The sequence below is a fragment of the Crinia signifera genome, chromosome 2, assembly GCF_055691185.1.
Source record: "Crinia signifera chromosome 2, ASM5569118v1, whole genome shotgun sequence".
In the NCBI taxonomy this organism is placed as follows: Eukaryota; Metazoa; Chordata; class Amphibia; order Anura; family Myobatrachidae; genus Crinia; species Crinia signifera.
In genome coordinates, this window is record NC_139218.1 from 341,269,607 (window position 1) to 341,286,523 (window position 16,917).

The 16,917-nt window shown below is 46.3% G+C and overlaps 1 protein-coding gene across 4 annotated transcripts in view; it reads left to right on the plus strand.

The window, feature by feature from the left end:
* Positions 1 to 2,369: 2,369 nt before the first annotated feature.
* The window catches only part of LOC146057831 (cyclic AMP-dependent transcription factor ATF-7-like), an 85,885-nt gene continuing 71,337 nt past the window's right edge, over positions 2,370 to 16,917 (plus strand). For all 4 annotated transcript variants that reach the window (XM_083169561.1, XM_083169563.1, XM_083169562.1 and 1 more), the window contains exon 1: positions 2,370 to 2,522. In XM_083169561.1, the coding sequence (XP_083025687.1) occupies positions 2,420 to 2,522 (103 nt within the window). In that variant the 5' untranslated portion in view covers positions 2,370 to 2,419. The remainder of the gene's footprint in view (positions 2,523 to 16,917) is intronic.

The window sequence follows — 16,917 nt, forward strand, 5'->3', positions numbered from 1 at the left end:
AAAGACTGACGTTTCAAGGAAATTGTATTCCAGGAGTTGAAGGAATGTCCTGTTGGTGTAAGGTCTCCATTTTATTCTCTTGGGTTGGAGCGGTGGATCATGGGAAAGGCCTCCAGGCAAAGGTCGGGTGAACAAGATGCTGCTATCTGGTGGTAAAATTAAACACCTTACGCTTTTCGCTGCTATCTGCAGCTTTTTCAAAGGTTAAGCCTGGAGAAACACTTGGAAGGTAGGAACGTATTTCTCAGACTCTGTATCATGACAGGAGGATGAGGAGGTCCACTGGGAAAAACCAAGTGATGTGAGGGTAAGAAGTTTAGAAGTAGAAAATTCTGTGGGGATATCAATTGGGATATTAAAGTCACCTAAGGTAATGGAGGAAAGATCTGAAGAGAGGAAGTGAGGGAACCAAGAAGCCAAGTTGTCAAGAAATTTGGGAGAGATGTTATGATGTCCCTGTCCCATACATCACTGCAGGAGACAGGGGGAAACAGTGGACCAAAAGTAGCAGGCAGCTGCAGTGCTGCCCACTGCAATGTGCATCAGAGGCATAACTGGGAGGCAATGGAGTCATCTGTCGCTGGGCTCCTGCTCCCAAGGGGGCACCTCTCCTCAATATTGTTTCTGTGGATGAGTCCCCATACTAGCAGGACAATGGACATAAATTCTTTCTTTATTCTAAACATAATTTTTGCCAAGTGTCACACCCTGTGATAAAACCCATGAACTGTACCACTAAAAGTAGATAACTTACATACATACACACAGGCATATATAAACGTATATAAGGTTGTGTGTGTGTGTTTGTGTGGGTAGGTAGGGGGCACCAATATTTATCTTGCCTCCAGGCAACTGGGACGAACTTACGCCACTGATGTGTGTTGTAGCATTGTCCTGGGCACAACGCTACTACTATACATTGCAGCTGGTGGCAGTGGCGTGCATAAAGGTAATACCAGGGGGATGCAGCCAGTTCTTCCCACAGAGTACTTAGCACTTTGAGCCTGCTACCGGTCACACGACTCTAGTTACGTCCAGGGGTGTAGCTAGGGCGGAGCACGAGCTCCGGGCCCCGAAATGTCACCGGGCGTCAGAGCCGTGCACTTTGCCATCAGGCTCCCCCCGCCCAGCGTCAGAGTCCACCGCTATTTTCAATTAAAGTCACCCGCTGGACCGCTAGCCAATAGGCACTTGCGGTCAAGCAGCCAATCAGAAGCAGCATTGGCTCAGCAGGGAGCAGGAAGCTGGAGAGCTGGATGGGCAGGGGAGCAGGCTAAATTCCCCCTTGGCAACAAGCAATTTCAGTCCCCTTTGCAATGAGCAATGTCAGTCCCCCTTGGCAACAAGCAATTTTAGTTCCCCTTGGCAATGAGCAATTTCAGTCCCCCTTGGCAACGAGCAATTTCAGTCCCCCTTGGCAACAAGCATGACGCCTTTTGGCATCGAGCATGAAGTTCCCAGCAATGAGCATGTAGGTAAGTGGCACTTATGTGTCAAACATGCCCCTGCTCGGGCACCGTGGCTACACCACTGGTTACGTCCATGTTAGCCATCAATGTTCATGAATACGGTGGACAATATAGTTTGCACATCGGAAAAGCATCTCTGCAACCGATACAGCATATTCCAAAACGTCACTATACATTAGGAAAAGAGCGCCGCTATTGGAATAAAGCTTGCATAGGTCACTACCATTGCCAGCCAGAAAATATCACTAAACTCAGGGGTTAACACTGTCGTGTCCCATTTACAGCGCTGCTGACCCGGGTCTGACCCGCTGAAGACCCGGGGTTTTGCGGCAGTGTAAAAGGGGTATAATTCTCACAGAAAAGCATTCTAGTTTGCAGGGGAATGTCAAAAACCATATCACTTGCCCTGGTTCTGCCTAATTGGGGGGGAGGATAGGGCAGGTAATTCGGTGGAATAGATAAAGGAGTTCCCCCACCTCTGCATGACCACTTTAATCCCTGACTAAACTAATAAATAAATCAAACTAAAATATCGCATTTATGAGCCACGGTTTCCTTTAGATTTCGCTTCTCATCAGCAGCGACGGGACCACTGGACACGGCTACTGACCCAAGGGGGTCTGAAAACTATGACACTGATTTCCAACAAACAGCTGAGAGCCGCAATAGCAAAAAAATATCTGGTCCCTGATTACACCTCTGTGCAGTATCGTATAATGAACGGCAGGGTGCGCTCTGCTCCCATCCACGCTTATCATCCCTGCAAATGAAAGACCGGTCTCCCGAAGCCACGACCTTATCTGTCAGTCACGTCTCGTAGCCCCGCCCCGTCGCGCTGTTGTGGCCTGTCATAGCTCCGCCCACTGATTTGCCATCGTTTGGCCCCGCCCGATTCCGCTGACAGTCAGCTGGCAGTGTCGTACGTCACGAGGCAGGCGTGTGCCCCGCCCATGGTGTTCTCGCGAGAGCTGGGGATTGGGGCGCCCTCGCGCTGCTGTCGGTTGCTGGCGGAGAAGAGGCTCGGGGACTCGGAAAAAGTGGAGACACGAAGCGGTGAGAGACACGGGGACTGGGAGATGAGCATCCAATCGCAAACACACTATCTGTCACTAACTGCCCTACCGACATGCCGCCCCAAATACCCAGGAGACTCAGAGAGGGCCCAAACACGGGAGCCGCCCCCCTATCAGGGAGATGAGGCGGATATCCAATAGGAAGCAATATGTGATGAAGTGGCAGGATAGTCAGCGAATCGGGATTTACAAGGAGGCGGGATTAGAAAAAGGCCTGGGACAGAGTGTACTCATTTTTCTCAGACTGTCTTTACTCTCAGCCAAACTTCCTTGCTCACTCCTCAGTCACTGTCTGTGACTGCTCACCCCTCACACACTAGTACTGTCTGCGCCTCTTCCGTCCACTCACTCCTGTCTGTGCCTGCTCCCCCACCTCCTCACTCACTTACTGCTGTCTGTGCCTGCTCCCCCCCACCTACTCACTCACTGCTGTCTGTGCCTGTTCCCCCCTCCTCACTCACTGCTGTCTGTGCCTGCTCCCCCCCCTCCTCACTCACTGCTGTCTGTGCCTGCTCCCCCCCCCCTCCTCACTCACTGCTGTCTGTGCCTGCTCCCCCCCCCCCTCCTCACTCACTGCTGTCTGTGCCTGCTCCCCCCCTCCTCACTCACTGCTGTCTTTGCCTGCTCCCCCCCCTCCTCACTCACTGCTGTCTGTGCCTGCTCCCCCCCTCCTCACTCACTGCTGTCTGTGCCTGCCCCTCCTCACTCACTGCTATCTGTGCCTGCTCCCCCCCCTCCTCACTCACTGCTGTCTGTGCCTGCTCCCCCCCCCTCCTCACTCAATGCTGTCTGTGCCTGCTCCCCTCCTCCTCACTCAATGCTGTCTGTGCCTGCTCCCCTCCTCCTCACTCAATGCTGTCTGTGCCTGCTCCCCTCCTCCTCACTCAATGCTGTCTGTGCCTGCTCCCCCCCTTCTCACTCACTGCTGTCTGTGTCTGCTCCCCCCCACCTCACTCACTGCTGTCTGTGCCTGCCCCCCCTCACTCACTGCTGTCTGTGCCTGCCCCCCCTCACTCACTGCTGTCTGTGCCTGCTCTCCCCCCCCCTTCTCACTCACTGCTATCTGTGCCTGCTCCCCCCCCTACTCACTCACTGCTAGGGTTGCCACCTCATCCTTATAATCACTGCTGTCTGTGCCTGCTCCCCCCCTCCTCACACACTGCTGTCTGTGCCTGCTCCCACCCTTACTCAGTGCTGCCTGTGCCCGCTCCCCACTCAGTGCTGCCTGTGCCCGCTCCCCACTCAGTGCTGCCTGTGCCCGCTCCCCACTCAGTGCTGCCTGTGCCCGCTCCCCACTCAGTGCTGCCTGTGCCCGCTCCCCACTCAGTGCTGCCTGTGCCCGCTCACACACTCACTCAGTGCTGTTTGTGTCTGCTTCCACCACACTCTGTGGTCAGTGCAGCTTGTGCCTACCCCCTCACTTGGTGGTGTCTACCCTCATACAGCCCTGTCTGTTATCACGTAACACGGTATCCGGACCCCAGGTCGACATTTATTAGGTTGGCACGCTATGGTCGACACCACTAAAAGGACCAAATACTCATGGTTGAAACAAGCTGTAGGTCCACAATATAATGGTCCACAGTCAAAAGGTTGACACAAGTTTTTCACCGGTGTTGACTTAATGAATGTCAACCTAGCATACCATAACCCTTAGCACTGCCCTTGCACTTAGTGTATGTCTGATCTTTCTAGACCCTGCTCCTTGTGTCTGCTCCCACCCATTGCGGTCCCCCCATTACATGTACATGCACATGCACACACATTCACTTTAGGGTTAATTTGTTGGAAGCCAATTAGACTACCAGTATATTTCTCTACCGTCCAATGGGATACTGGGTTCAATACTATGGTTTTCACGGCTAGTGGGGCTTCTCAATGCCCAGTACTGGCCAGTTGTTGGATGTCTAAGGCCATTTATACTTGGTCCACGCAAATCTAGGAGGTGGTCACTCAGGTCAGTGGGGTACCACTAGCCGTGAACCCCATAGTATTGAACCCAGTATCCCATATGGACTACGAGAAAATGATTTACCGGTAGGTACCCAAAAACTTTTTTTTTTTGGAATGAGGGAGGAAATTCCCTGCTCAAGCACAGGGAGGGCCATGTGGGAATCAGACCTCAGTGCTGTGAGGCAGTAATGCTACCCCTGACATTGCTGCCTGCTCTTAGTGTCTGTTCCCACTGATTGCGGTCTACTCCCACCGATCGCTGCCTACTCTGAGCGTCTGTTCCTACCTTTCGCTTCCAGCAAGTTATGTTTGATCTAATGGTCTGGTAGCTTTGAGTGTCTACCTGCTTTCTTCCAGCAGTGTCTAATCTTTGCATCGATCTGCTCCCACCTGGAATTGCTGGCCTGATTCTATTGTTATATTGCACCCTATCCATATATCGCTTTTATCCTGCTCATTAAGGTCGGTTTAGCCACGCTGCTAAGTTCCCTCTGAGCGCTCAAACTGGTGACTTTTTACAGTTTTAGCTTGGCTGAAATGCCGCCACCCAGATGTGCCTGAACGGAGCTACATTTGAATAGCTCCATTGGGCGTTAAAGCATTTGAATACGGCCCTTAGTGTCTGTCTGCCCCTGCTCACCCTGCCTACATTGAGTATTTGCATCTTTCTGCAGCCATCCTGTACTGCTTTCTGGCTTTTCTGAGTGTCTGCTCGTGCATCGCACTGCCTGGGCTAAGTGGGCATAGAGGGCTGCTGCTCCCAGCGTTCTCCCATAGCTTTCTGCTTTTATTAGTTACTGCCTGAATTGAGTGTCACCCTACCAGCATGGTCTGATCCAGAGCTCTCTATTTTCACTGCCAGAACTGCCAGAACTGTTGTATCTGAGTCTGTCTGCTCCCTCCCACAACTGTCTGATCTGTGTCTGCACCATTCCACTGTCGCCTGCTCATAGCGTTTTTGCACACAGACATTACTGCCTACATTGATTATCTTCTTAGTATGTGGTCAATAGGTCGACCACTATTGGTCAACACATGAGAGGTTGACATGCATTAGATCGACATGAGTTTTTCATCATCATTTTTTTTTTTTTTAAACCTACATACTTTTCCATCCCAGTGAGCATAGAAGGAAAATGTAATAGTGTGGCGAATGCAGCGGTACACTAATATGGTGTCAGTGTCGACATAGGCACACAAAAATCTGAAACACTCATGTTGACCTTTTTCCATGTTGACATTTTTCATTGTGTTGACCTATTGCATGTCGACCTTCTGACCACACCCTATCTTCTTGATCTGTCCCAAGTAGCATTGAGCGGGAGTAGACACAGAAACTGACGTCAGATAAGAACTACTTGGCCCATGTAGTCTGCCCCTTTTTTGCCTATTGTAACCTATATCTTCTTTTCTCTCAATTTGTTTCTTTCTGTCTGCTCCAACTTGATGCGACTTGGCGACTGTCTTTGTCTGTTCTCACCCAGCACTGCCTGATGAGTGTCTGTGTTCACTCCCACCCAATGCTGCCTAACAAGTGTGTGTTCCTTCTCCAACCCTGCATTGACTGGCTCCAGTGCCTTCTCCCGCTCGGTGTTACCTGTTTCCTGTCCCCAGTGTTTGTGCGTTCTCTCACCAGCACTTCCTGATCTGATTGTGTCTGCTCTCATAAGCTCATCTAGACCCGAGTATCTGTGCCAACTCACCTCCAGCACTGGCAGGCCTCATCTGAGATATTATGCGCTTTGTTTTGGAATAAAATGATTCCTACGTGATAACTTATTCCAACACCTGAGTGTTAGTTTCTTTGTTCTTTTTGCATGTATATGATAATATTGGAAAGAAGGAAGGAGTTTACAATAAATGGCTACCAATTATAAGTGAAGCTTATTGGTTGATGGTCTCCATTGGTGCTTAGCGTTGTTTGCATGAAATCATCATTTTGAAAACCATTCATAGTTTTATCCATTGATGGACATCCCCACTTGTGCTGCACATGGACCGCAGACTAAGCAGGGATGGAGGGTGGGGCTAAGCTTCGTACAATCTGCCCTGGATTCAGTAAAGCAGCATATTTGCAACCCTGCCTTTGACAGCATTACCATCAGAGGTGTAACTAGAAATGTTTCCCCCCCCTGCTAAAAAAAAGTCAGTTATACAGGGTTGCACCCTCGTTACCTGGGGGTTACAGTGCAGAGGAATCCTCATTACCCGACAGTGAGCTCAGTGCCCCCCGATTTGTAGCAGGCGGGGCCCTTGCTTGGCAAAAAGGGGTCATGGTCTAATAGAAACGAGGCGTGGCATCACACATTATACCACACACAGTTATGCCCATTGCACATTTTAGCAAACTTTGTAATACCCATTACACACAAAGCCACATGCCATAATGCTGATTACACATAAGGCCACACATGATGCCCATTACATACTATATAACACGCCGTAATGCCCATTACATATTTGCCACTTTTCTACATTCTCATTGCTAGGGGCTTCATGCTTGTTGCCAAGAGGGACTGAAATAGCTTGTTGCCAAGGGATATTACAGCGGACAGACCTGCTTTCTGTCCTGACTCCTGCGCCGCCCGGCTGTGGCTCTCACAGCCGATATTGTGAGCCACGGCTGGGTGGCGCAGAAGTCAGGTCACAGAAGACGGCAGGCAGCATACAGGGCAGAGTTTGAGGTGCGGGCCTCCGGCTCCTGCAGGTTGCAGCACCAGACCCTGCTCCCCCCCCCCCCCCCCATTTGTATTTCAGAATGCATTGTTCACTGCATGTTGCCACCATGGGCATACATTATGTTATTAACGTGATTTGAAGCTTACTTTCTTTTCTATAACTTGCTGTGTTCTTGTCTGAAGATAAACTAAATGAAAATCTGCTGATCAACCTAATCACTGACTTCGCAACCTGTCAGGATACACCTGTGTTGTGTTGTAATTATGTCATAGCATTCTTTTATTAGTATGTTGCAGTTTTACAGGATACTTTTGTGGTTTTAAAGTGATAATCATTAATCACACAATCAAGTTGTCAAGAGGCTGGATTCATTGAGCTTTATTTGGCTATTGCAATCATTTTAGTTAAGGCTTTTTGGAGATCTTTGCCTGGTTTCAGGCTTATGTCTAGGAAAACAGTTTATTTGTGCTTTTAGCTTGCCGCAGAAGTCTGCATTTGGTTGGCTGGCTTGTGTGGTTACTTTAAACCAATATGGCTGACCTTTGCACAGTGTTAACCAAACCCTGATTCACTGCTGACTTGTATGTGGTTAGGTCCATTTGCTACATCTTGTGGATCAGGTACCGTTTTTAGCCTTTGGATGGGTGTGGCCAGGTCCCTGTCCTGATGCCTACTCCTCTCACATGACCAAGTTAGCATCTGTGACACTACAGGGGATAACTCTTCTGCCGCGGTGCCATATATAAATGAGTGTTCAGTGCTAGGCTCGGTGCACATATAATTTATTTCATAGATGCGTCGTAGCTCTTGAGATGGATCCAACAGCAATGCATTAGATTAACTCCCAGTACACTGCAACAGAGTCCCTGCCACTGGGACCATTGTCTCAGGGTTGGAGGACTGGGAGAGCTGAATCCCAGTGATCCAGCACAGAGGGTTATTGAACGGAGTACCTGCAGCCAGCACTGAGTCCAGTGTGGCTTAGGACTTTACACAATGGGTTAACTCCTATTGCAGTCTGACAACGCTGGTTCCAGCTTGTGTGGCACTGAAGCTGACCATGATCTGTGATTGAATTATTTTGACACCTTATTGTTGGCAGAAAATACCCATGCACTAGGTGATATACATGTGATGTGGACTGTTCTCATGTGCTTGCGGTGATCAGTTGCATGAAAAGCGTCCAAATTGCATGTGATTGACATCAGATGCGATGCACGGTCCTGTGCGCATAGCACCGGAGCATGTGTGCTGCACTTGCTGCAGATGCGATCTGTGGTATCACAGGCTTGGCTGAGATCGCATGCGATATATCGTATGTGAAAGGTCCCGGGTGTCTTCTCAGCACAAAAAAGTCACCCCAGTGTATGGTGGCCTTTAGGACAATGACAGTCATTTACTAAGATGTTTCAGATATCGCATGAAGTTATGAGAATGAAAAAGAAATGCAGGTGCGCACTCATATGGGTATCTAACATTGCTAATACAGTCTATCAGTTAGTTTATCAGGGGCTTCTGTAATAGTGCCCCCGAACCTGTAGACAGCAATGCATCAAAAGCCCCATACACATTGGAAGAGAAAGTGAAAGATATCTATTCTACATTCTACAATATATCCTTTCCTTTATCTTCTAGTGTGTACACTTAATGTTGTTACCGATGTGTGCCCTCCCGCGTCGTTAACTACCCCCTCCCGCATCCAGCATGTCTGATTGAGGGAGGTCCTTGTTAACAAAGGCCATGCTGCAGCGGCACACAGTTCTCCCTTGAGCCGCCCCGGGACCTTTCCGGGTGGCAGGATCGCATGCAATCCGAGCTGGCCCAGCTCAGAAGCAATCCGAGACATTGATTCTGCAGCAGGGGCGACTCAAAGGGTCGGGTGCTATGCGCATAGCACTTGAAAACAGAGAGTGATCGCTCAGACAAATTGTGTAAATCATTCTGATATAACAAATTTCTCAAAGCATATACTTTTTTCTGTTTTACTGCATTTGGGTGGAAATTTTTGATTGTCATTTGCTCCCATACGTTTCCAGGTTTTAGTTCCCTCCAAATAGATCAGACAGAAAAATCTGTACGTGTGTACGCACCTTAAGCCACATCTATCTGAATCACACGTTTTGCCTCCTACCCATAGAGGTGTGCAGTGAGCTTGCAATGTAGGAGACTCCCGTTCTCACTGCTCGGCAAATTCCCGAGTGAAGCAGTTCTACCCGGTAATTTGAGTTTTAACACAGGTTTTATTGCAGTGTGAACGGTTCAACCCGTGTCTGCAAACACGGGTAAAAAGAAGGGTTTTACCCATGTGTGAGATCCGAGTATGCAGACAGTACACACTGCAAAAAACCTGCGTTAAAAGGCAAATCACCGGGTCGACATGCTAGACCCGGTAATTTGCCTTGCAGTGAGAACGGGGTATTAGGCATTTGCTAAAGAGTCCCTACACGTTGTTAAATGTTTCAAACCAGCAGAGTTAATTAGCGGGGAATCAATATGTATAAAGATATTTAATAAGGGCAAAGGAGACAAAGAGAGAGAAAAAAGGATGAGACACATTGCATGTCCTGAGAAAGGAAACCCATTTAAGGCAGCCTCTGAGAATCAGTTTAGGTTAAAATCCCAATGAGGTTGCTTATAATAAGAGTCGATTCCACTTCAGCTGAGCTCCTGAGGTTATAAAGGTGTTCATTCTGTTTTACTTCCATACGTGGAAATGTTGCAAGTGGTCCCAGTCCATTGAGCATACCTGCAAGTAATGTGAGCCTAGTCACAGGGCAATTAAATAAAATAAGTCATCACCTCTTTATCTTTGATTATTTTAATCAGGAACAACAAACCAATTATAATATCAGAAAAGTAACTGTAGGTTAATTGTAACAATTCTATTGGATGAATTAAATATTGCCACTTTGGGCACCTATCAGAGCAATTCTATTGTTGCGTTAGTTTTGTGTTGAGGCACACAAATAGATGGTGATTAGCCATAAAAAATGTCTCTCCCAAAACTAACGGGTGTCCGAATGGAGCAACAATTGAATTGTTTTGCCCCCTAGTGTCAACTGCAGGGGAAGTCATTTGAATTGCCTACTTTGTTTTGGATGAAGTTACGACATGCCTCAAGTACAACATCCAATTGCAATAGGTGCACAGTTGATACTTGTACATTTAATGATTGTCACTTTTATTTAATTGTTTCATTATTATTCTTAGTTTAGATTGTATTTGTGCAAATACAGGGGCTGATTCTGGGTCGAGTGGATCTTAGTGCACGGGCACAAGTGCCAGTTAGGGCATTAGCATAATGACAGTGAGTGTGGCAGCTTTCCACTTGCAGATGCACGGACTGCTGCATTAGCTTTAGGGAATGTAGCATTTACACAAGAGCAGTGGTAGCCAACTCTAGTCCTCGAGAGCTACCAACAGTTCACATTTTCCAGCCCACCCAGCAGGTGCACTCATTACTCACTGGTACATTTTAAAAGATCCACAGGTGGAGCTAATTACTTCGCTTGTGGTTCTGTAAAGAGACCTGGAAACTGTTAACTGTTGGTAGCTCTTGAGGGCTGAAGTTGACTACCAATGCACTAGAGCACAGGTTCTCAAACTCAGTCCTCAGGACCCCACACAGTGCATGTTTTGCAGGTAAGTAATTAGCTACACCTGAGGCTCTTTTAAAATGTCAGTGAGTAATGAGTCCACCTGTCGGGTGACCTGGAAAACGTGAACGGTGTGGGGTCCTGAGGACTGAGTTTGAGAACCACTGCACTAGAGAATCTAACTTCCACAGCTGCCCCCAACCTCATTCACTTTGCATTCACCTACGAATCAGCCCTATAATCTCTAATGGGCCCCATACATCAGCAATCACAATTTATGGATTTTCAGATATAGGGATATTTTGGCCAGATAAATGGATTTTACAATCTATCTGACTTTGCCCACACATTACAGATTTATTTCAGTGATCGGCAGATTTTTCCATCTAAAGATTGCATCTTCATATCTGGAAATTGCCCAATCGATTGCTGTTCATAATGTAAATAGATGAAGAAGACGAATTGGGAATGCCCACACATATAGAAATGATCTGCAGATAATACCAGATTATTAAACCTGTTTAAAAACCTGATTAAGCAATCGATTGGCGATTTTGATTGGGATTGCCAAAAGGGGGAGCCCACACATCTAAAATTAATTGTGGCAATCATCTCCATATCTGAAAATTGTCACAATTAATTGCTGATGTATGGGGCCCTTAATATGTAATAAGCGCCTGGCTTCCCCAGGGTCCTGCTGTAGACAGTCCTCGCTCTACAATTGGACCATTTTGATACAACACAAAACTGATGTAATTGGCTTAAAACTGAATAGTGTGCATAGATTTTTTTTGTACTTAATTTGATGGAAACCTCAGGCATCGTCTGACTTAATTCTCATTCATCAATGTCTTATGGGTGTATGTAGAAGAGTGATTTTCTGTGAACCAACGTGATTAGGCCAGTTGATTTAAACAACAATAATTTAGAAGGCAATGGGATTAATCCTCAAAATCATAACCGCATCCGATTACATATACCTCTTACTTATTTGCCTCACAAAAGTACAGTAGGCAGATGGGATTATATTATTATATATAAACATTCAAATATATTAGAAATATTAACGTTTCTGTCAACATCTGAAGGAATTGGCTTTATGGTGTAAACTATAGTTAAAAAGGTGTCTTTAGTATACAGTGTGTTCCACATATAAAATTACAGAAGAAATGGGAACAGAGTAATTTAGTACAGACAGCCAGGCAAGCTTTTATTCTGTAAAAGAATCACCCGAGGGCTGACCTCATTACCATGAGCAAGTATATTCAAACTATTCAAGTTCATTATTAGGCCTTCACAAAAGAACTATTCATCTCATTGGTTGAGCAAATCACAAAACTATGATCACAAATATTGTATTTGCAAGTTACTGGTGTTCTGTTTGCCTCACAGTGTAGTTATAAGATTGTACATTGTAGCTTTGCCAAAGGCTCTTATAGTGTGTACACACGGTACAATTTGCCTTCCGATGTTGACGATATAGTCAACATTGGATTGGCATCGGATGCAGATCGCAAGGGTTTTAACCCCGATCCGATCCGTGTTCACGTATCCCAAGCCAGAAAGTCTTGGCTGCCTTGACTATATAGTGCAGATCAGCACTATATAGTCAAGATTGTATGCAAATCAGATGTGCCTTGCGATCCGATCTGATCATATCGTTGAAAAGGGATGTTATAGTGTAGTGAAAGCTCCCCAATTTGTCCTTTTTTAGCATTTGAAGCTTGTTCTTTACTACAATGTAATGAGTGCTTCCTTAGTATCCCCATACAGCGATATTGGTAACTCTGAACCCTCGTGGGAGGAAGAAGTTACCTTCCAACCAGGTACAATCCTGTGGTTTCTCAAACAGCCTGTAGCATGGCTGGTACTTTTGGCCAGATGTACAAAGCCTGGCTCCAACTGCCATTTTACAGTCTCAAGGTGGCCATACATCAGAAAGATCGATCTTAAGATCGATTGCGCTCATGATTGTGTCCAATTTCCCTTCAACTCCCTGGCAGTCCTTGGTGGTTTTTGTACTCCCAATCTGTCATACAATCCATCATACAATCCATTTGCTGCATGATTGAAGCTTCATTTTAATAGGGGGCTGGCCTACTAGGATCAAAAGGATAGGAGTACCAAATATCAATTTTTTTTTTTAATTTACAGGTTGCCAGCAACTACCTATCTGCTCACGACTGCTGCGTTATGACATGATTAAATAGCCCGAATGCAGCAGTCCTCTGAAAACAGTTTTCAGAGTAGTGACAGAATTGTGCGAAAGGACATCCACCGCTCTCTTCAGCCACCCGTCCATCTGACGCTTGGATACTTCTGAGTCTCCCAGCATCTTCACTGTCACGGGCCGCCCGGAAGCTGCCCTCTTTTCTCTGCTAGTCAGGGAGGGAGTGTCACATGACTCTGGTTGTATGAGCCATCTAAAGACAGATTGCATGTGCTTAAAAGCACATGCAATCTGCCCCCAATCCCAATTGATCTTACGTGCAGCACGTCAGATCAGAAGACCAACCCTCCAATCTCCCGGGGTCGGGAGATTGTGTGATTGTATGATTGTGTACACACAATGTGCATACAATCCATCTTACAATCAATTGAGATTGTATGAATGGGTACTTTATCTTTCTGATGTACCTGGTATGTTGGTACTTGATCTCAGACTGCTTTATCTCTCTCCAAAGGTCAGATGTACTAAGCCTTTTAAAGTGATACAGTGGAAAGTGAAAAAGTACCATTCAACTAGCACCTACCTGTCCTTTTTCAAGCATGGCTGGTACTTTATCACTCTCCACTTTATCACTTTTCAAGGCTTAGTACATCTATTCCCAAGACTTTCTAAGTAGACCCCTTTATCTCCATCTAGTGTGGCCAATCCCGGGATTGGCGGGATCCCGGAATTTGGTCCCAAAATGTCCGGGATTTCAATCCCGGCGTTGGCGTATGCAATCATGGGGTTGGCGTGTCCAATCCCGGGGTTTTGGGATTAGACTCAGCCACTGCTCAACTGTTCCCGACCTCGGCGTGCCTGCACAGTGTGACTTGTTCATAGGCCGCACCTCCGCCACCGCAACCCTCCGCCTCCTGACCAACACTCCCAGCAGCACACAACACCTGCCAACTGCCACCCGACGACCACTCCTGGCTTAAACCCCCCTCCCCCCAGCCCATATACGAGGGTGACTTCTCTTAGCGGGGAAGCTGCCCCAGAGGATTGCATGCGATATAGCGTGTGCAGTCCTTTTGTATACAATGTATGGCATGCGATCCCATCCAAGCCTGCCCAGTTCTGATGTAATCCAACAATGGGATGTGCTGTGGCCACCGGCCCATTTTAGCATTATGTATGTAACCTGATGTCTGCACTGAGGAGCCACTGAGTGCATGCAGCCAGGACTGTGATTTCTGGGAATTCTGGTTGTTACTTCATCTTTTGTTTATCCCAACAAAAGATCTTTCCTTTTAACTCCTTTAGTTTAGCTATTGAAGATCACAGCAAAGCAGCATGCCAGCATTCCTAGTAGTGACAAAAGCTGGCTTGTTGAGGATGGCCAGAGGCACAGATCCCTTGTCTGGGAGGTTGGAGAATTCTACAGAAGTCAGGTATTAGTCAAATATCTGAGACAGTAGTCTTGGCATGCGTTCTCCTCCATCTGTAAGGCAGCGGAAACATGAATAAAAATGTTTGCATTATAAGTTAATTTAAACATGTTATTAGATCATACTTTCAGCTGTATCCAGTTACTGGTGATCGCGGATAATGGTTGAGCCGGTGTTATCCAAGTAGCTATCCAATTAGCCCAGATAAGCCGGCGTGAGCTGCTGCTTATCGGGGATTTTGTTTCACTTGCCTCAGGCGAGCGAAACCAGATCCGAAAAATCAGACCAATTTTTAAGAAAAAACAGGGCTGTGGTGGCTGACAACACTGGTTTCTATGAACCTGTGTGTTTAAGGGAGTAAATGGTTTTTGTTTTTTGTTTTTTTGTTCAGGCGACCAAATTGGATGGCCTGAGTGGAAAAAAATGGGTAACTCGGTCTAGTTGTTCTTGTAGCAGAACTTTCAGGGTGTACATTATAGGGGGTGGGGAGCTCATTTGTATTTGGTATAGACACAAGGTTCTAATAACCCTTTTACACCACCATAAAAACCCGGGTTTTTACCTCGTTGGCCCGGGTCAGCGGCAGTGTGAATGGGGTACCTGGGAAAAAAAACCTGGGTCCTTTTTCCCGGGAATCCTACCCAGGCCCTGACCCGGTTTGTGGGGCAGTTAAAATGGGTATGCTAGGGGTGCACAGAGGCTGGAGGAAGCCAAGCAGCTTAACTTGGTGCTGGGTTTGCCCCCATTGTAGCGATCGGCGGTCCCGGCGCTTGGAGATTGGGAAAAAAAATTGAATTGTCGCACCTTATCTCCTGTCACTTTAGATGGGAAATTGGTCCTGCAAAACAATTAAATCACCCCCAGGAGTTATGTCCACAATGACTTTAGTTGTGAAACCACAGTGGCTTAATGTATGTTTATGCCTTCTGATTGTCCAATGGTAACATTTAGTGAGATCACTTGCTGTTGCTGTGAGGTAAGGGACGGTGGCGAGTGAGGCCATTCTCCGACAATTTGTGGCCGTTTTTGACAATTTTCAGACTTTCAGTACATTGAATACCAACAGTCGAATTACTGTTGGAAGCAGGCGAAAAGTCCAGAATCCTGGATTGAATATAACATATGCCCGTATAAAGTATGCCCGTGATAATTTGAATATGTGTGGCACTCCAGCGCTGGATAACTATACATCACAGCATACCTTGCCACAGTTTTATCAAAACCTAACAACAAAACCGTGATTGGGTATGCTGGGATATGTAGTTCACAGCAGTTGGATTGCCACACATTGCCTTCCCCCGCATATGTCGTGGAGAATAGTATTACCATCTGAAATGCTTCCAATATGTGTGCCTTGTTTTTGTAAGTGTAGCTGAGGCGTTTATTGTTGAAAAGCCATCACTGTTGTTAGGAGTCTGTGGGAAGATCATACCTTTTGTGTATGAACTGGAACATTTTCTTGCTTTGCCAGTCCCAAAGCAGCTTACATTAGGACAGGACTTGCTAACATTCCTAATGCTTTTGCAGTTTGCGGATTTCCCCCTTGAGTACCCTTTTTATTTTGGGATTAAACTATTTCATTTTGCATATGTTTATTTTTATGCCTCACTTGGTTTTTATGTTCTCATAACTTGATGCACATGCAGTTGTGCTGTTTGCCCATCTTGTTATAATGAAAATAAGTAACTTTGTCAAAACTGTCCTGTAATTAGTAGATCTACTCCCATAGTAGTGTCAGGGAATTCTGCGGACTAATGTGGGGTACAGACATGTAGCTTCTCACCGACCTGCCCATTTTCCTAACTATAAACAGTCTAGAGCAGTGGTTCTCAAACTCGATCCTCATGTGCTCACACGGTTCACATTTTCCAGGGTACCTAGCACAGGTGTACTCATTACTCACTGACACATTTTTTAAAGATCCTCAGGTGGAGCTAAAGGTGCATACACACTGTCCAATTTTTTTGTTGTTGACTATTTCATTGAAAGACATTGATGACCAATTTCCCTTGAACCCAGTGTGCTGGAGGAAAGATGATGAAAGATCTTGACAAAAGATGAAAGATTTAGCTACAGTTTTTGTAGGCTTTTTTTTTTTTTTTTTTTAAGATATTCAAATTGAGATGCATGAACAGTTGACGAGCAACCTTGATGAACAACTGGCGGGTATGCACATCATCATTCCTTGTTCGTCGCATACACGCTAAAATATATTTTGACCAATATCGTTCAGAAGGGCCAAAATGAACGAAATTGGTCAAAAATATTGTACAGTGTGTATGCACCTTAACTCACCTGCAAAACATGCCCTGTTTCGGGTCCGAGTTTGAGAACCTGTGTTCTAGAGGGACTCCTCTCCACAGCAGCAGTTAATGGTATGCCCTATACTAAAGCCCCAGTTCGTTTTAAGAACCATAGTAGTGCCGAATTCACATTATATCACATTTGTAGGGCTGCTAGTACACACTATGCAACAACGTATCCCCAATTCACTAGTACCCCTTTCACATCGCAAATGACGGGTCGCACCTGGGTCACTGATGTCAG